This window comes from Salvia hispanica, chromosome 1, assembly GCF_023119035.1.
Source record: "Salvia hispanica cultivar TCC Black 2014 chromosome 1, UniMelb_Shisp_WGS_1.0, whole genome shotgun sequence".
In the NCBI taxonomy this organism is placed as follows: Eukaryota; Viridiplantae; Streptophyta; class Magnoliopsida; order Lamiales; family Lamiaceae; genus Salvia; species Salvia hispanica.
Window position 1 is genome coordinate 45889046 of NC_062965.1, and position 20839 is coordinate 45909884.

The 20839-nt window shown below is 37.2% G+C and overlaps 3 protein-coding genes across 5 annotated transcripts; 1 reads left to right on the plus strand and 2 right to left on the minus strand.

Annotated features, from left to right (window-relative positions):
- Nucleotides 1-918: 918 nt before the first annotated feature.
- LOC125202096 (probable serine/threonine-protein kinase PBL3) lies at nucleotides 919-4185 on the plus strand. Of its 3 annotated transcripts, none has more exons than XM_048100433.1 (7): nucleotides 919-1565; nucleotides 1656-1864; nucleotides 2197-2323; nucleotides 2666-2737; nucleotides 2988-3174; nucleotides 3255-3387; nucleotides 3738-4185. In XM_048100433.1, the coding sequence occupies exons 1-7, from the start codon at nucleotides 1412-1414 to the stop codon at nucleotides 3993-3995; spliced, it is 1140 nt and encodes a 379-aa protein (XP_047956390.1). In that variant the 5' UTR covers nucleotides 919-1411; the 3' UTR covers nucleotides 3996-4185. The 3 variants fall into 3 exon arrangements, with proteins under 3 accessions (XP_047956390.1, XP_047956391.1, XP_047956389.1); XM_048100434.1 differs by having other exon boundaries at nucleotides 922-1565; nucleotides 2246-2318; nucleotides 3732-4185; XM_048100432.1 differs by having other exon boundaries at nucleotides 924-1565; nucleotides 3732-4185.
- A 145-nt stretch (nucleotides 4186-4330) lies between these two features.
- LOC125217941 lies at nucleotides 4331-9938 on the minus strand. Its single transcript, XM_048119527.1, has 15 exons — nucleotides 9667-9938; nucleotides 9317-9411; nucleotides 9102-9215; nucleotides 8810-8914; nucleotides 8649-8720; nucleotides 7799-7911; nucleotides 7458-7592; nucleotides 7135-7203; nucleotides 6632-6719; nucleotides 6443-6514; nucleotides 6246-6346; nucleotides 5440-5557; nucleotides 5044-5103; nucleotides 4817-4927; nucleotides 4331-4696 (listed from the first exon to the last, which is right to left on the minus strand). The coding sequence occupies exons 1-15, from the start codon at nucleotides 9782-9784 to the stop codon at nucleotides 4574-4576; spliced, it is 1494 nt and encodes a 497-aa protein (XP_047975484.1). The 5' UTR covers nucleotides 9785-9938; the 3' UTR covers nucleotides 4331-4573.
- Nucleotides 9939-10254: 316 nt separating this feature from the next.
- On the minus strand, nucleotides 10255-16582 carry LOC125198405. The gene is made up of 12 exons (XM_048096757.1): nucleotides 16428-16582; nucleotides 15192-15615; nucleotides 14967-15103; nucleotides 13915-14028; nucleotides 13723-13806; nucleotides 13159-13326; nucleotides 12878-13016; nucleotides 12453-12616; nucleotides 12242-12365; nucleotides 12033-12125; nucleotides 11821-11907; nucleotides 10255-11697 (listed from the first exon to the last, which is right to left on the minus strand). The coding sequence occupies exons 2-12, from the start codon at nucleotides 15510-15512 to the stop codon at nucleotides 10255-10257; spliced, it is 2874 nt and encodes a 957-aa protein (XP_047952714.1). The 5' UTR covers nucleotides 15513-15615; nucleotides 16428-16582.
- Nucleotides 16583-20839: the final 4257 nt, after the last annotated feature.

Below are 20839 nucleotides of genomic sequence, written 5' to 3' on the forward strand. Positions count from 1 at the left end.
TGATATTTTTATTTCCATTAATAGTAATATTCCTACTTAATTAATTGTGTATTATAATTTGTAAAGTTAATTAGTAAGATTATTGACAGTGGAAAAAAATAGAGAGTGAGGAATATGAGAAACATCAACGTCTCATTTGATTTGCAATTAAAAATAAATAAAAGTAGGGCCCAAGCTTGTTGATTAGTGATGAGCGCGGCCCAGAACAGAAGAAGCCCAATTCAACTTTATTTAAAAATATTATTCACAACTCATCATCTCCTAACCCTATATTAAAATTAATTTATTTCAACTTAATTGAAAAACAAAATTTATTACAATTCTAAAATTATATTTAATTGAAAACTGAAAAAAATACATAATTAAAAATTGTATGCAATTAAATGTATCATGGCTCCGTCAGCTCTCATTAAATGTATCGTGACGCGACCATCCGCCACCGTTGTGGATGCCCTTACTCCTATAGTCCTATAGTCATACATAATCGATACATACCTTATTTGTATATATACTTAATCTATATATGGATTCATATGCAAGCAAATGGCTGTCTTAAGAATATAGGCAAACTGATTTGATTAAAAATAGTTGGTGGTAGGCTAGTTGTGTTGTACAATAAAGAATCCTATGGAAATTAGCATCAAATTAGAAATAAATATTCCGGTAATGGTATGAGTAGAGGCGTTAATAATAGATTTGGTGTTGGAGCAATGTCAACTTAGCTGGACTACAATTATTGATTGGCCTCACTCAAATCTTTGTTTATAATCATATACTACTATTTATTTATTTAATTATAATCAAGTCACGTGCAATGCCAATAACCTAATGTATTTTGTATTTGTAGATTAAATTAATTGATTATTTAAATTAAAAACGTTTCAACCTCATTTCATCTCTCTCTGTAATTTACTGAGTAGATTCCCAGCAAAGCAGCTTCTCTCTCTGTTTTAATGGTGGGTGGAAGTAATAAATATACAAAATTGGTGTAGAGGGATTGGTGGAGTGGAGCTTATTGTCGGCGGCAGCATCCTTTCTGTCGGCATTATCTCTCTCTCTGCCTTTCTATTAGTATTAGTGTTGCTGGATTGAATTACTAGCTGTGCAATCCTCGCTTTTCCCCTTGTATATATGCTAACCCTTTCCTATCCACCTCACACATTCTCTGCTTTTCAATCCCTATTCATATCTCCTCATCTCCTTCCTTTGCTTTTTTCCCTTTTTCCATTACTTATTTGCTGCTAATCCTCTCATAATTTCACATCTTCTGTCATCCAATTCTGCAGAGCATAGCATGTGTTGGCACCGTATAATTTCCTACAATTTGAAAATCTTCTGAATTTCAGCTTCCATGTATGATAATTATACTCTGTTTGTATTGGAACCCTAGCTCAATTGGATCCCAGACCAAATGTCAACGACTCTTGCAGCAATTATAGGTGGTGCTGCTGCAGGAGGCGTGGCATTGGTGGGGATATTCGTGTTTACCATTTGGTATTGCATCTTCCGGCCTAGGAACGCTTCGAGAACGTCTGATACTGCTTCTTCTGATCCCTCTGTTCAAGGTAACTTCATTTTCTCTCTGTTATGTTATGTTATTGCCTACCAATGCCGTTTAACACCATTGTTGAATTGAATTGAATTGAATTAAGCAGTTGGGAGAGCTGTTGGAATTGAGTTTTCTATGCGAGATGCTAGGAGGTTTGCGATGGACGAATTGTCAGCTGCTACAAAGAATTTTAGTGACAAGAGTTTGATAGGACAAGGGAAATTTGGGGAAGTCTACAAAGGCTTGCTTCATGATGGGATACTTGTAGCCATTAAGAAGCGACCCGCGCCTCCTACCCATGAATTTATTGAGGAGGTATCTCACTTTCTCACCAACTTGATATTGATATGCATACTTGTCAGATGCCTGTGGGAAGTTAAATGTTGCTTATTATCACTACATTGCTTTTTACTAGCATGTGCCATTTCACCCTGTAGTTGCTTTTTCACCTCTGATGGATTTAATGACATGAATATGTATACTGTGCTCGTTTCGACGTTGTTAAAGAGGTCTTGAAGAAATTGTGCATACGTGTTCAGGGCTTAATGCACTTTTTTTGCTCTATATGTTTGAAACCAATTTGCTTTTCTGTTACATTGATAGCAAATCACATGCTGCGACTGAGTTTAGAGTTCATTTCTTATCAGGTCCGATATCTTTCATCTATTCAACATCGAAATCTGGTCACTCTTTTAGGTTATTGCCAGGAAAATGATGTTCAGATTCTTGTCTATGAGTACATACCCAATGGAAGTGTGTCTATTCACTTGTATGGTAATTATTTTTCCTCCATTCATCTCTTGTATGTTTCTTGTTGCGCGTGCCTGTTAGTGATTTTGACGCATCAGTTCTTTCAGTGCTAAAGTAAAATTTTTAACAGAATGCTGTTTTGCAACAAATTTCATGCCTTTGTTTAGATGACTGACACCTCTGCAACTGATTATATCCTCTGCGCTTGCAAATATTCTTGTTCATCGCCTTTTCTCTGTCTTCCCTCTAACTCCAGTTTTTATTATCTCTTAAGTATTCACTTTCATTAATTTGCGACTCCACCCCCTTCCTTCACAATTCTGTTCTGCGTTAGAGCATCTAACCTAACTCCATGTCATATCTCAGGTGCTGGTCAGGTTTCACAGGAAAAGCTTGAATTCAAGCACAGGCTTCAAATAGCTCTTGGGGCAGCTAAAGGTGATCTTCTGCAAAACCAGTGAGCATTTTTTGGCTTTCCTGGTATTAATTCATCTTGTTTTGTGCTGAAACAATAATCAGCGAGTACTTTTAGCTTTCTTGTATTAATCCATCTTATCTTGTGCTGAAAAAGAATGCTATACAAAACATGGCTTAACAAAAACATGTGTATAGTTTCACAAAGCTTCAAAGTGAGCGTTCTTGAAATATAGCGTATATATGTGTGCTCATCCTCACTTTATATGCACAGGTTTGGCTCACCTTCACTCTCTAAGTCCTAGGTTGATACACAAGGATTTCAAAACAGCAAATGTTCTTGTGGACGAGAATTTCATAGCAAAAGTAGCAGATGCTGGTTTACGCAATTTTCTCGGAAGATTTGATTCTGCAGGCACATCTGCTCAAGTGGCAGTTGATGATGTTTTTCTTGCCCCAGAGTAATATACTTGCTAGTTGGTTTTGTATTACAGTTATTTAATGGAGTAATTATTAATTGTATTGTCATGTGCTGATGCAGGGCCAGTGAATTCAGGCGATTTTCTGACAAAAGCGATGTTTACAGTTTTGGGGTGTTCCTTTTGGAGTTAGTAAGTGGGCAGGAAGCAAAAGAATTGCTATCTTCAGACATCAATCATAATTTGGTTGAATGGGTAAATTCGCTTTTTGCACAAATTTCCATAACCAGATTCTCTACGTGGAACGTTTTACCTCTGCTAATATAAATCATTATACCTACTGCCTTGTATACCAAGAAGCATGTTACACTAGTAGTAATTGTTGTGCTTTTCTTTTCCTTGATCTCATAATGGTATCATGGTGATATTGTAGAAATCATTAACTGTATATACGCTTGGCAAAATAACATATAATTCGAGACACAAAGTGCTCGGGAGTTATACTGCATCACTTACACGAGCCATCCTAAAGCCATGTCAATTTCATGAAAATTCAAATATTTGTGTGGTTGTAAAATACAAACTTATTATGTTTGCAGCTGCAGAATCTTCAGGAAGGTGGCAGCATATCTACCATCATTGATCAGAGATTGGGTAATAGCTTTACAACAGAAGGCATGGAAGAGTTCATGCAGCTGATTGTGCAGTGTGTGAATCCTTCAAGTGAGAGGCGTTCTCTTATGAGCTATGTGGTGACCGAGCTAGATCGGATTCTTGAGAAAGAAATGAGCTTGACGACGATCATGGGGGAAGGAACCCCAGTTGTGACCTTGGGAAGCCAGCTTTTTATGGCTTCAAAATAAGAAGGCTGAGTTGTTGCATTTTGAGTGTGTTTTGAGAAAAATAGAAGTAAAGAATATATCCAGCTGTTTGATAATTGTATAAAGAACAGTTGGATAATTTTTTAATTTTTTCATAAGTTTGTCAACCAATTAATGTTCTTGTAAACCAAACTTCTATATATTGTTAATATTATAGTGAGATTGAGTTGGACATTGTCTTCACATTTCAAATACTTTACCTGCTGAATTGGATTAGTAAATTTTCCTCCCATAGTTTATTATTTGACATCAGTTTTAGAAAAAATGGAATTAGACAGCTTGATCATTGACATGAGATTTCTTAATTGAACCAAACAAGAAAAAATAATGGAGTCCTATTCCGGAAAAATAAGGTTCATTCTTCAACAAACACATATACACTAACTACTACATTCTTACATTGGCATTGGCATGATGCCATCCATGATTACAAACAGCACATACCACGTGTTATATACAAGAAAAAATAAAATGGAAATGGTGAACTACTGGAGAAATTAGAAATAACTACAACAATAGCTAAAGAAAATCACAAGCTTACAGTTGTTTAGTGAAATAAATCAAGAAGAGGCAGAGGCAGGGGCTGGACTCTGTTTAGCCTTTAGGACAAGTTCTTCCGTAGTCGTGCCTATGATCTCATTAGCACGCTTCAGACCAACACAGTAGTATCGTCCAATTGTATCCTATATCCAGTACCATTACAACCACGACTCAGCCACCTCAACAATCACAAGTTCATTCTTGTATCCCTAACTTTACAAGAATTTTAAAGCCACTATTTTACAAGAACTGAAAAAGCTCACCCGACAAACTATGCCTAGTTTTTCCAGTTTGTGGACTGCATCGTCAACATCAAAATTGCAGCGTTCACCAAATTCATCTGTTATTAGTTCTTCACACTGATGGTCAAGGTCCTGTTTTTATATCATGAGAACACCAGACTGCATATCAGAAATTGTACATCTAGAGGCGCAAACTCGGGATCAACCTAACCTATCATGAAAAGCATTCTAAATCCAGATCTGTGTACCTCAAGAGTAGCTTTCCCTTGTTCCATCAATATGAAAAAACAAATAATGACCTCCTTTACCTGCACATGTGTGATAATTTAGATATTTGGAAGCAGATAAAGTCATGACCACATTCCATGCCAGTTTCTGTTTTGGTAGGCAGTATTCAGATAACACAATTCTATCAAGTTTAAACTCATGCCAACATTCCATGCTCAATGTAATAATCATAAATTCCAGAGGCATGGAAAAAATGTTGTTGCTCATAACACACAAAAAAAATCCTCAGAGCTTTTGTTTGATTGCTTCCAAGTACTTGTACAGAAAAATTATGTCCTCTAGGGAAAGAAAATGAGTCATCCAAACAATTATTGGCTGTCAAGCTTGGAAGTAAACTATACACTGGTCTTACTTACCTCTTGTTGAATTACATCATCGCACAAGTGAAGAAGAGTGCCCCGTCCACTATCCAATTGTTTGTCATACATCGATTGTGTGATTAGATTCTGATATGTAGCCATATTCTGTTGAAACCTGGAAAGTGAACAAACTTCAGCTAACTACACAAAAGTTAAAATCAACTCAAATATGAAGAAACAATCCACGATGGAAATATGGATGGGATAAGAGATTGTGACAAGCCTGCTCACAGAGGATACAGAACAAAAAGACATGGGTTGGCCTAATCACATCAAAAGAGTAGTAGGAATCAAACTACCTTTGAAGGGAGGGATCTTGGGTTCTGGTTGATGCATATTAACAAACTCAATATACAACTGATTGAGCAAAATTTTTTGGAGGGGCTGATTGCGCCTGATTAATCATACATGGTTAATTTATTTAGTTATGAATAAATCTTTTTTTGTGAAGGTTCTCTTGATAGACTTAATAAATGGATTGCCTGTTGAGAAAAATCAATTTTTACATGTTTTACAAACTATCAAGGGGCAATAACTTATCTTGTCTTTGCTAATCGTTTCCAGTTTAATTATCTGGTTCAGTTTAAAACACACATTTAATACTGTTCATATGAAATACGCCTATCTCTCTGGTGCAAGGAGCAAAATTTCTGATATGCACACAATCATAATCAATGCTAAGGCTAACTTTAGGTTTTTCTGAATGACAATGACTGTGGAACTTGTGATTTCAGCTTTTCAATATTAACACTAAATTATATATGCATTAAAAGAAATAAATTCCAAGGTTGGAAATGCTTAACGTGAAGTAAATCTTAGCACAGTAACCAAGCACTGTGGAAAGAATAGCAAACATGACCCAGAGGTCAGCTTTAGGCATTTCCACAGATCCTACGACAGCAACCTGAAAGAGTAAAACCATGGATATGTTTTTGAAAATTGAATAAAGGAAGTGGCTATGAAATGCAACTAAAGATGATTATGGAAGAAGTTGACCAACCAGCCCAACAACTGCAGATACAAGAAATTTGACCCAGTCCATTGGAGTTAAACTTGGATTTTTTTTCTCCGGCTGTGTTACAAAGAACATAAACTGTCTAATAAGCTCTCATCAGCAATACAAATCTTAACAGGAAACTCCAGCATCTAGGTGAAAATGAAAGCAGGGTAGAGGATCAAGAAAACCAACAAGGACAATTTCCATATCAGCCATAGGGATGTGTTTGAAATGTTTCACATATATGCCTCGTTCTGCTTTGGTTTTTGAACTCGCTCGCCTGCATAGCATTCTCTGTTAACCTTTTGAATTCGGTCAAAACAACAAGAATCAAAATCTCTGACTAACAGTATAAAACAAGGGTGGAAAAGGCACCCAGTTAGCTCAAAGAAATTGAGGTTTAAGTTTTCTCAGTCAATATATATCTGTTAAAGTTTCGACTTGCAACATCAATTCATAAATAATTTCTCAAGTAAAAGTAATTTAGTAAGAAGGGAATCAGTTTAAAGTAGAGTTCAGTAGTAAAGAGAAAGAATCAAGGCAATTTACGTGGAAACAAAAAGTACTAAGAAACTACAACTTAAAGCTGTTGGACCTGATTATACGTAGAGCAATGTATAGAAATACAAGAGTAACAGAGAAACAATGTTGCAGACATGTAACTATTACTCAATAACAAGATATCAATTGGATACCTGTACACAACTATGATCCTATCGAAAGTAGGTTCTTGAATTGTATTTTGTCTCAGCAGATTTTTTAAACTGAAACAAGAAACAATAAAAGCCATTGGCAAGTTAGCATTACTCAGCATCTTCAGTTAAACATCTTGAAAACATATAATGTGCCCGACTTGGCTTTTTTAGCATCACAGCTAGCTTAGCCTCAGGTAGGTTCACAATTCTCACAACATACAAAGTCAGAGCATAAAACTTATTGTGAGGATCTTCAAACTAAAGAATGTAATATTCAATTCAAGCAACAAAAAAATGGATCATTTATAACATCACTATGAAACCTGAGCTCCATATTTTCAAGTCTAATGCGTTCAACGTATAATTCGTGATCTTCAGTTTGGGAAATGAATTCATCGTCTTTTTTAGGATCCTTCTTCTGCCTTGAACTAGTCCTCCTTGAAAAAACCTTCTCTAATCTGAAAGCAGAGAAGACAAGAGCGATTAAAAATCCAGCATGCGTGTGCTTGAAATGAAGGAATAAATGAACTTTATTAGCAGAACAAGGGGAAAGTGAAGGCAGGAGATGACAGCTGATCTTTAAGCAAATCAGACTTCACATGGAAACTTAGTTATCTCGAATCTTTGGCTCAAACAAGTGTTTGCAACACTGAAATTCACTCACCTGGTCTTTCTCATTAACCACCCCCACAGACGTGCAATTATTGCGTCAACTTTTTCCATGACAAAATAATCAGTTGTCTTGTCAATGCCAATCCCACGCCTGAAGATTACATACTGAAGAGCAAAGAAACACAAGTAGAATAATGGAATCCAACAAAATATAATGATGCAGCAAAAAAATTTAAAATAATACTAGTAATGCAACTTATGTTGTATCTAACATCGCAATGGACTATTATGATATATAGGCTAGTAAAGAAGCGAGTATTTATAACTATGAAGGAGACTCATAATATCACCAAATTATGGTGGGTGTATACATTACAATTTACAAGTGATAGAGCAGAAATATTAACTGCTTACTTACATCCTGCTCATTTAGTAACCCACCATCTTGTTTACTTGCAAAAAATCAACTGTCTCAACTAATTAGAAAGCTTTTCAACTTCCTATAAACTCTCATATCAAGTACACAAATATCATCATCCTAGACATAATCGAGCATTATTGCAGTCACTCTAAAATAGTAAATCAAAATCAAAATTTAGTTGGGCATGGGGCACGGACAATATCCATGTTTGCCTTCGTCCTAAACAAAAGTAAGCATTTTTGCAGTTACTCTAAAATACAGTAGTAAATTTAATTTTGGTTAGCTACAGGTGCACAGACAATATCTCAAGAGTGTCAAATTGAGGGTTAAGAGTCTATATTTATAATTATTATTGGAGTACACAGTAATTAGAGATAAATAAGCTAGGACATGTTATAGAAAAATCAATGGGCAGTTTTCTCTTACATCAAGCATGTAAGAAATATGCAATAAAACCATACCGGAGAGAAGCGACAGATACCTTATCTGCAAAGTCTGGGAGATTTTCGTGAGGATGTGTTTCAAAGAACTTCTTCAAAACCTTGTTGTCAAGCTACATTCAGCAACAATAGTTCTTTAAACAGATGAATGCATATCAGAAAGCATGCTATATTACGATTCAACGCATTCATTACTCTACACCTTAGACTCATCAACTGTGATCGGAAGATTAAGGAGATATTGCCCAGAATGTGCCACTTCAATCTCTTCATCAGTGGCTATCTTAAAATTGCTTTTCTCCATAATCTGCAAAACAAGATTAAAAAAAAAGAAAAGAAATATGCATTAACAAGAAACAAAAAAGGGAATTAAAGGTAGATAGGAGATTATAAACATTATAGTCGAAAGCGAATCCAATTGAGAATTTCAGTGTTGCTATAAGTTGACGAATGAAATCCAATATCAACTGTGAGTAGGAGAAGCATAAGCTTACCTGAAACAAGTATCTCAAGAAATTCTGTTCTAGTGTGTCAATTTCTTCGGAAGACAAGTTCTGCTGCTCCAACTTTTGCGTTCCATAGACAGGATCGAAAAGGGAGTAGAGTTGCTGCAGTCATATTCATATTGAATAAGTAAGGTGTTAATTATACATAACAACTCAAGGAATATAGACTAAAGAGAACAGGAGAGGAAGGACAAGGAAATCACCATGAGGTCCTCAAACTGCAACATGTACCATGCCCGGATTGTGTACTCCACTCTCTTGCAGAGTTTCAAGAACTCTGCACGATCGGAGCTCTGTTCTGCAGGATGATTAAAGACATACAAACATTTCAAGTGCTGCAAAAATGCTAAAGGCCATTTTTGTTTGCATTAAATAAACTGAAGCAGTTTCGTTGTAAGGTTAAGATTATTGATCAACAAATGACCCAAATAGGTAAATAGGAAAAAGAGTTTGCCATAATACAATCAATTTCTAACAAATTGGTACAATGCAATTAACATCAGGAATTGGATTGAAAGAATGAAAATTGAAAGGGAGGAGGCAGAGATTGTACCAATGAGATTGGATAAGTGGACGGTGAGCCTGGGCTTGAGGATTGGAATAACAGCTTCGCGCTCCAGCCGGATCACTTCTCTGTTGGTGCCCAAGGTAATCTTCTCTATCGTCGGCATCTTGCCACAACAGAATTCTATCAGAATCTTCCTCTTCCTCGGCCAAATATATGAACGTCCAATTAATCAATGCAGCTGGTTTTTTCAAAAATATATTACTATTATCTTTATGATAAATTTATCATTTTACCAACCTAGCTATGCAAAATTATAAATGGCTCCAATTAATTGACAAAGGGCTTGTGCTATTATTTAAGAACCAAGTTTATACCCACGTGAATTGGAATAAGATAAAGCTGTGGTTCAAGATAATGGCATCGCTTTGCATCTAAGTTTCTAGTGCCATTCTTGAGAGAGAGAGAGAGAGAGAGACTACTACTATAATTGAATTTGAGTGGTATGATTATTGTTTAGCAGTTATGATGAAAAAGGAAAGGATGTGACAAAAATACTGTATTTTTTATTGCCGACACTGACAGTTTGCAATTTCTAAAACAGCATAACTAACTTGCACATTGAGACAAAAAAGCTCACAACACTTTGAATCTTATTATAAATAGCACATGAGATTTGGCGCCTTCACCAACCCCAAAACCACAATACATTACATGAGTCCACGACCTCAGGAATGGTTTCCCGATCGACTCCTGCATTCCTGAACTCTGCTGTGTCGTCGGCAATCCCATCCATCCCAGGTTGTTCATCTTTATACCGCCTGACCCTTCGTGCCCACTCAAGTAGTTCAGTGGATTCGTAGACACTGGTAAGAAACTGCTGCTGCTGCTGCTGCTGCTGCTGCTCGATGCATGTATACCTCCTATACCGTTGTACGTTCCTGCCTGTATCAATCGTTCTGTGGACCCTGCTGCTGTAGCAGCATCGTAACTGGCTCGTGGTAGCCCATTGCATTCGGATAGGACGCTGAAAAGTGTTTGATCGGAGCTACTTCCATTATTAAACCCGTTAACAGGCTCAAGCGCATGCCATCCGTCCCTATTTCCATTCTCGCCTGTATACCAGCTCTGACCCAACTCTCCGCTGTTCAGATGATGAGCAACTGGCATGCGTACACTATTGACAGTCGCCCAATCATGAGCATTAACTGCCAACGTCTCCTGTCTAGGAACACTAGTAAACCGGTTTCCAGGATAAATATTCTCCTGAATGTTCTGATGCACATATGGATCATTCAGTCTCTTTTGCCTCATATCTGTTGGAGGAACCGGTGGATGAACATGCTCCCTAAAATGTCCAGGAAAATGAGCGGTCTCCATCACGAGATCACTTCCAGGCTGAAAATCTAGTCCAGAATGTTTTTGTGCTTGATGATGGTATGGAAAAGTACTCTGCGCCTTCAGCAGAGAATGAAGCAATTCACTTCGGTCTTGGTTAGCATATGGATTGAAGAACGACATATCGTCAGTTGGCCTATGCAACATGTCCTTCCTAGTATCTTTGTCTGACCGGTTTGTTTGAACATTAAGCATTTGCACTACTTGCCCCTGCTGGATAAGTTGCGGATGCCCGATCGGTAACTCATGAGTGGATGCATATCCAGGATTTAACGCAGTAGATTGGTAGTAAGAGCCATGAACATCACTAACTGGCCAAATATCACTAGAGGATGCAAGAGATGCCCCTTGGCTAAGTGAAACCTCCACATGATTCATATCTCGCGAGTAACCAGAAACAATTTGCGGGTCAATTTTTGCAGTTCCACTATCACCATTAGATTCCATCTCCTTCGAATTGGTATGTTGATTACTATCGAGTGAACTGATTTGCTGCTGATGGTGATCCTGGAGAAAACCAGGGCTGGATGAAGTTATCCTTGTGCTCCTAGGGCTATTATTAAGCGACTCTCTGTGATCCTGAAGGAAGACATGGTTGGGTTCATCATCGTCCTCATTCATTTCTATATTATCACTAGAACGCTTCTCAACTATGCCATCATTTCTACTTTCTTTTTGATCCTGTCAATCAAATCAAATGAAATTAGAAAATTCAACTTTAGAACTGTCACATATAGAGTCAAAACAAGCAAATCCAGAACCAAATATTTGTAATAAAAAATAGAAAGGAGCAGCAAGATCAACCTCTATTTCTGTATCCATTTCATTAACAGATTCTACATTATCATTCTGTTCCTCGAGTGAGTCAACACTTTGCTCTTTTTCCACCTCCTGCCAGCCAGTATAGAAATCCAGAAAGTGGATTATAATTATGCTAGTCAACGAAATGGTTTTTAAAGAAACTCAAAATTCACACTATCTAGATTAAAATATCTATAAAAGGACTGCTTATAAACCTCAACTGTGTCGGAAGCTGGAACTTCCCCTTCACCATCCGAGAGCTCCATCACATCATTGCTAGAGACATCTTTCTCATCATCCAGATTATTCTGGAGAAATGTGACAAGTAAACAATTGCATCAATTTCACATTTTCAAGTCCAAGTACACAACCAAAATTCGAATAAAACTACAATGCATCAGAACCATAGCAAAAGGCATCAAACCTCTTGAAGTTCCACCTTTTGCCCTATTTCTTCACCCAGGGTCTGTGTTAGTTCTTGTCTCTGCAATTGTCTTTTTCTCCAGCCAGCAAAACCAACTGGGATATCTCTAGTCACCAATTTAACCCTGAGATGTTCACATTTTAATGTGAGTCCGGGATCTCAAACAGCTACTCTGTTTCTACTTTAAAATATAGTAAATGAATGAACTAACCAATATTCATGCAGCTTCTTACGCTCTTCTTCCTCAAATCTTGCAAATGGTTGCACATTTAGAGCATCGAGGCTACCTAAAACATTATTTAAAGCCATGGGCTGAATGCTATTGCCAGCATACTTGATGCTACTTTTAACAAGTTCATGCTGTTCCTTGCTGACCTATAGAACCACAGGCAGTCAAAATCAACAACTAAATAATTATCATAGGAAATATAATGGCATAGGACTGCAAATCATATACTGTGATCAAGACATGAGGAAAGGTTTGGGGGTAAAAAGATTGCATATAAAATAGCTGAGTTTGAATAAGAGGTAAAAAAAACATTAGTTGGAATCAGAACAAAATAGTTATAAGCGACATAGACCCAAACAGCCAAAGAAGTAACAAAGTAAAATTAGCTGTATGAGACACCATACAACCTTGATGTAAGACATGTATTTGGCTCCATCATTTTGCTGGATATTCCATTGGTGTATCTTCTCTCCTTTCCTATGTGCCACGCCCACCACTTTTAACCCACTGGAGGAACTATCAGATATCTTTTTCAAGAAGTCTCTTCTTCACATTCCAGCAAACAAGATAAAATTATTAGATTTTGACATGGACTTTGGGGGTAAGCGCACAAATTCAATGCCTCAAGCTAACAGAGAGAACTCTAACGAAGAAGGATATCACATTGCATTGAGAAAATAGGCATTACCTCCTATATGATTCTCCTTGCACTGTTCCCTGGTTCTGGTTTTCACTACTATAAGCCATCTCAGAATTTGGCCAAGAGCAAGAATCAGGCGTAGCAGCATGGTTCTCCTCAGCACCACAGAATCTAGCATCTGAGGCGGGCATAGTTTTCTCAACATGCTTCCTAGAGCTGTTACATAAGACAACATGAAACTCCCTAATTATTATTGGTTTGCGTGAAAGAGGAATGCAAGAGATACAAAATCAGCTAATTTGCCAATTGTAGACATGAGCAAAGTTCAGGACATTTAAGAACAAATCTGCTGTAAAGAGAGCAATGTTGTTGAAAGTTGCCAGAATGAGAACATAATATGTGATGCATCATGCATGAGTCATTCCTACTACATATATGCACAAGATAACCTAATAATGAGTCACATATGGTAACTATTCAGCTAGCAAAGTCTCTGACAAAGATATAGTATCACCTTATGCATTTCCAAGACCCACATAAAGCTTTAAAAATACACAACTCCACTTGAGAAAAATGTGTGAACTCATACAATTAGATGAAAAAAATAATAACCTCCAAATGTTCTGCATAAAATCCACTTCCGGATCCTTGCAACCTGACCACTTATCCTTCCACATTTGTAAGTTTTCAATCATACTGGCAAAAGTAAGAAAATAACTCAGACCAAGAAAAGGTAAAGGGGGGGATATAATTGGCCTAAAAAAAGTAAGAAAATAATCTGGAAAATTAACCAGGACTACATACTCAGTGTGATAGTTCTCTAAAAAGGAATAGTATGTCTTCTTGGCAGCTTTGAGAGACTGCTCCTCACTAAGAACATTATCTGGATGAAGATCCCCGAGACAGATAGAAGCACTCCTACAGCAACAAAGTTCAAAATTGCACCAATAAAACTTAGACAATGGTCACCTTACTTACAAAAGTTAGATTTATAAGTCATCCTTCAAAATAAAGAGCATACCAATAACATTTTGTTTCCCGCATAAGGAACCCAGAGTAGAGTATGCTTGAAAAGAAAAGGAAAGCTAGCAGAGAATGCAAAAGAACAACAAGGGATTCCAGAAGTAACAGTACAGATATGCATCACTAATTCCAGTTAACACTGCATTTTGACTTCTATTTAAACTTACTTCTAGCCTAAATAGAATAAGAAAGACAAAGTCTAATCCAGAGAGAGGGAAAAAAAGACAAATGACAAGTAAAGGCCTGCCTGTGATAAATATAAAGGCTTAACAATGCAAATTTATAAGATGGAACACTTCCGCATGACATACCATCACTTATATGGTTATACCTCCTTGTATAAGTGAGAAAAAACCATAACGAGAAAGAAATAAGAGTTATTCAAATGCTAAAGATTGAGATGAATGAAAAGAGATGATGTAATATCAGATACAATTCTTAACTTGGACTTAGATTGGACAAAACTCACAGAATAAGCAGCTTAGAAAGTAACTTAAAACATCAGAAAGATTTTAAGGTCTTTCCAGAAGACTAGAGTATTCAAACAGATGATGTCTATTAAAGGAACACCATCTGATTTGGTTTACAAAGAAGAGAAGACAGTTCAAGAAGAGTCAGCATGAACGAGCATCCCCTAATTGGAAAGGAAGAAGAAAGCAGGAAGACGGGATTAATTAAATCAACGAGTGCCAAGTGATGGTAAATTGGGAGCAATCCCTTAGGCTCACAAAAAAAATAAAACAATAACATATGATGAAGTACAGCATACAGGTTTTGAAGCAATATGCAAGTAATTCTAATATATTGCCCAAAAGGACATAAGCGAGACTTGCCATTTCATAAAAGGATTTCCAAAATGGAAGTTGTCTCCAGAAAGCAATTCTCGAACAATAGCATCTGGCTCGACTTCTTTAGGTAGGAATTGTAAAAGAAAGCTTCTCTCCTTGTCAGATAAATGGCTCTGCCACACCTACAGTAAGTTCCATGTGATGGATAAGTCCCAGAAAAGAAAATGCATTAGAAGATGGAACTTCCTTGTAATCATAACTATATGTTACCTCATAAGAGAGAACCTCAGAGAGGTTATCTAAATCAAAGATCTCCGAAGGAATTGGCATGACATCAGCCAAAACGTTGTGCCCTCGAGGACCAGGTTCAATAAATGGAATCAAGTGCCTTTTTGACAAACCAATCTGCTCCTTCCTGGATACTACACTTTTTTTCCTGTTGTCCCACTCAAGAGAGATCTTGGGTCTCATGTTCAAATCATACTGTTGTGCATGCAGTTTTTTCCTGTTCACCCTATATTTTTCACGAGAAGTGCATCCAGACAAACTGGCAGCATTTACTCGCTTCTTTTTCCGTTGATCAGCTGCCATTTGCCCAACTCAAAAGCTCATCAGAGAACTCCCAGAAAGAGCATTTAATATCTTCACCTAAGTAGAAAATGGACCCGTGCTACATTAAACTACCAGACAGCACCTGGAAATAAATAAAATCCACATTAATAATGCATTATAATAAATCTCCAATTCTTATGCGATGAAGACCCGAATCCTGACTAAAGACTTAATATTGTGTGTGCACTACACCATCCCATGAGTGTCTTGATTACGTTTATGATTTCCTTAAGACCCTACAGATACAGTTAAGAATCGAGTGATAATGACAGCCACAACCAGGTACACATAGCAATAGACAAACTTGAAGAGGACATCATTTATCTTCCAACAGGAATATCCAAACAACGAATGAGTAATAAGCAAAGAAGTACAACAGGCAGGGTATGGATGATGAATTAGCTATAACAAGCAGCACACTCACTAGCAAGGCCCAAATTTTGCAGAAAGAATCAAACAATAAGTGAAAAATTGCATGCAAATATAGGGGTTATGTAATAAAGAAGCAACAAGAAACGCAGCTAATAACTCTAAACAAGCAAGCAACCAACCAATTACATAGAGAGGAACAGTGAATACAATATACATATACAAAGAAGAAATACGGCCCACAAATCGAGAAGAGTGACAGACGAAGGAATAAGATTAAAAACAAGAAAAAAAGCCCTAAAAATGAACAGCAAGGGAGGAGAAAAACAAGTACCTGGTGGCGGAGGCGTAAATCAATAGGCAAAAACAAATTATTGGAGCGAAAAGAAGAGAAGAGAGGTAGAGATATCGTATTGTATGCACACAAAAACGCAGAATCAATTGAGGCAGTGGGAAGAAGGGATGGAGTAGTACCCAAACACACAACTAATACTTGCACACCACCAGATAAAAACCAGGAAATACCTCTTTCTCTCTCTCCCTTATTGCTATGCTATCTGCAACTCAGTCCCAACTCCCAAAGTCACGATTTTTTTTTATAATTTAGGGATTGAATCCTCTTTTCTATTTATTCATCCACCACACACCATTGGATTTGATCATTTGGATTGGAACTGCAATTACATTAGATACACGCACGTACGATACATATATACTCTATGTGTAGGAAAGATTCACAAACTCTTGTTTTTACAGCGCTGGGAAAAGATAAATATCGACCCCATTTTGAAGCAAGAACCACATTTTCTCGTTTCTATATTTCTATATTTTTAATTTTGTGAAAATAAATGAGAGATTAAATTGACTGCGTAAAATCACGAACTTTGGTCTATATACGACTTTTTCAAGTCGATTTAATTCAACTCTATTTCAGGCAAATTAAAATCAATGTGAGAGTTGACTTAACTACGCGTACGCGTCAAACTTTAATTGAAACATCGTCGTTTTCTGAAGACCTTAAAAGATACTCCCTCCGTCCCGCTTTAGGAGCCCCGGTTGATTAATTTTGGACGTCCCGTTTTAGGAGTCCCGGTTGAGATAAATTAATAAAAAATACCTACAAAGTGTTAAAAGTGGGTCTCAACATTCACTACAACTAATAAAAAAGTGTTAAAAGTGGGTCCCAACATCCATTGCAATATTAATTTATTACACGCTCAAACACTTTTTTCTTAAAACATGTGCCCGACTCAACCGGGACTCCTAAAACAGGACGGAGGGAGTATTATTTTGATGATTAATTTTAGAAAGGATGAACATACAAAGTTGTAGATGACACGAGTTTTAATACACGATTGGTAAAGTAAGAAATCATAAAGAAAAATGTGATGGAAGTAATATTAGTGGATTGTGGGGTCTATATTATCATACCATTAGTAGTGTATAAAACTTTATTTTTAAAAATTAGTCTAATTTTGGTGGACGGCCGGTAATGGTAAAAACTAAACTATTTTTGTGAACAAATGCAATATTCTCTTCATTCAACATTCACATGAACTCAAAATTTATAGACGTTTCTTCATTATTTTCGATGAGCAACCATTTCGGCAATCAACATTGCATCTCTTGTCGTCTTGGCTCATTCCTTCATATATCTTTATCTTCTCGTCTATCGTTTATTTCGCAATACCTTAGCGTATAAAATGAATCCCCAATTTAAAATAAGAAAGAATCAATGTCTTTTCTTTATTATCTATTTTAAGTTTTATTTTAATTTTGTGCTATAAAACAAATGAAAGGTTGAATCGATTGCGTAAAATCACGAACTTTGGTCTATATACAACTTTTTCAAGTCAGGTTTGATACAACTCTATTTTGGGCAAATTAAAATCAACGTGACAATTGACTTAACTACGCGTACACGTCATACTTTAATTAAAGCATCGTCGTTTTCCGAAGACCTTAATAGACATCATTTTAATAGTTTATTTAAAAATAGATGCACATTTATCTTCGTCCATAGAAAAATATACAAAGTGACACGAGTTTTAATGCGCAACTGGTAAAATAAGAGACAGTGAGGGAAAATATGGTGGAAGTAGCGTTAGTGGATTGTAAGAGTTCGCATTATCAATACTATTGGTTCAGTTTAAAACTTTCCATTTTTATACTCCATCCGTCCCCAAAGAGTATGAACTATTTTCTTTTTTGTCCATCTCTAAAGAGTATGAACTTTTTAATTTTGAAAAATTCAAACAACGTACTATCCCTACACATCATTTTATTTACAACTTATACCATTGCCATCATTTAGAGCATCCGCAATAGCGGATTTCCCGGTGGACGTCCGATCGGCGTGTCGGGCGTCCGTCCGCGACGTCCACTACTCCGACGTTTGAGGCGGACACGGACGTCGGCGGCGGACGAGAGGTCGTCCGCGGGTGAGCGTGGACGTCCCAATTTTCATTTTTTTTTAAATTCTGTATATACGGCTCGTTGAACTTCATTTCATTCGCTACGGGCTCGATGGGCGGCAGTGAAGGGTCCAACACGACTGTGTATCTTGACTGCATTGCTGATGCCATGTACGCATGTATTATCATGCACAATATGATTATCGAAAATGAAGGTCCAACACTGACTGATTGGGCCAATGATGATGATGATGCTACAGGTCCAAGCCACGACGTGACCACCGCCAATGTACATATGGGGATACCTCATGGAGACGTCGATCGGGTCCGTGCATGTGCCGACATGCGCCAACAAGAAGCCTATATTCGACTCCAGCACGATATAATTTAAGAGTTGTGGGCGCGGAGGAGTGCACGTTGAATTAATGTTTTTTTTTAAAGCTTAATTATGTATGTTTTTTTTTAAATAAAATGGTTACATTTTCCCCGTATTCGTGTTGAAATTTTAATTCCGTAAATTGTATATTTGTGAATTTTTGTTATTGTTCTTGTCCGCCGGGATGTCATTGGAGATGTATGCTATTGTGTAGTTGGATGTCCTTATGGCGTGGCAGAAGGTGTTTTTGGGAAGTCCATCGGGACATCTGTCCCTATTGCGGATGCTCTTATACCATTATAATAATGTGGACCCTACTCTTCACTAACATTATTTTAGTGGACGGAGGGAGTAATTGATTTTAGTGGACGGCCAAAAAAGATAAAACTATACTATTTTTTTAGGCGAATGTAGTATATCTAAATGGTACTACCATATTTGCAATATCTCATAAAGGAGCATCTATAGATTTTTTTGGAGGAATGTAGTATATTTAAGGTACTACTGTATTCTGTTCGTGCAACATCTCATAAAGGAGCATCTATAGGCGCTCCGTCATTATTTTCGGTGAGCAACCACTGTCGTCAATCATCACTGCGTCTCTTCTCGTCATGGCTTGATAAGGCTCGTTTCATGCATCGGTTTAGGGTTAAAATTCTGTGCATTTGGGGCGCTAATGTGCGTTATTGAGTTCAGGTGCGTAGTAAATCTGTCGGACCCAGGAGTTGTTGTTACTCTGACCTGGCAGATGCAAAAGAGATGAAATTGAAGCAAAAATCAGAAGTCATCGTTCGGACCTGGGAGAATCAAAAGTTGGCGACAGGAGCAGAATGGAGCGAGAGCAAATTATTTTAAAGAGTCTTACTCAAGGGCAAGAGCGTAAAATCACCAGAGGGATACCCTAGGGATCAGAGCCTCACATATATAAAGAGCTCAACCTTGAAGAAGAAGGGAATCGGTGAACAGCCACTTAAAAAACTCTCCTAGCTCTAGTTCTAGCTCTCTACTTCAAAATTTCATCTTCGACTGCTGCGCACTTGGACATGGAGAATTCTGGCCACCGTGGTTCTCATCGTCGTCATTGTTATTTTGCTGCTGTGTAACACCGCCTTGTGGAGGCGAAGAAACAATTTTATTTGCTTTCGTTTAGTACCTTGTTGATTTCTAAGTTTCGCAACTCTAGTTTCTTGCTTTGATCTACTGGATTCAGACCTATTTCTAGTTATTATGGAAGTTTATGTTTGCTTTTGGTTGAATATCTCTGAGTTTATGTTCATCTCTAGTTTTTAGCTCTCGTTTTTGTTTGTTGTTGGATGTTTGGAGCTGAGATCTGTGTTTGTTGTTGGAGGTTGGGAATTTGCATATGAAGATGTTTGGATTTGTTGAATCTTGGTGTTTCGGAGTTGGAGTTTCACATATTTGGTGCTTGATGTTTACGGTATGCATGATTATGGGTATTTACTTTCTGTTTCTGCATCCTTTAGGTCCAGTAGCGTAGATCTGTTAGTTTAGGTTTTAATTTCTCGTTTTAAGTCTAGATCTAAAGTTTGCTCTGTTTTCATGGTGTTTAAAACTCTGTTTTATCTGCTATTCTCGTTTGATTCCCGAAGAAGATGAAGTTGTTGGTAGTTAGAACCAGATCTGCTTTATGTCAGTACTTTTCTGCATGTACTTTACTTTTTCTACATATCTGCTAGACCTGTCAGTACGATCTACTTTGTCTCTTTTACTTTTCTGCATGCTTTTCCAGACCCTGGTAGTTTAAGGAAATTTGTCTTGCTTTTTGCTTTATGCTTGTCTGTCCAAATTAGGAAAGTCTGTCTAGTTAAGTTTACTCCAGTTGTCTTAGAACTTTAAAATATCTCATTTTCTCTGAGTCATGTATGTTCCGTACGCTTTCGTTTCTTAGACCCGATAGGTAGATTAAAATTTCGCTTATCTCTCAGACCCAGTAGTTTAAGTTCTAGACCCACAAAAATTGCGTGGCAGCAGCCACCCCTTTCCTTCCCAAAACATCCTCAAATGCGGTTCCGTAACACCTGCTTCCTCGTGGGATCGATCCTTTACTTCCCTGTGCTAAGTTATAGTATAGTGGGTTGAGGTTTTTGAAGGGACAGAGTGCATCCAACGACCCCTTTCTGATAGTT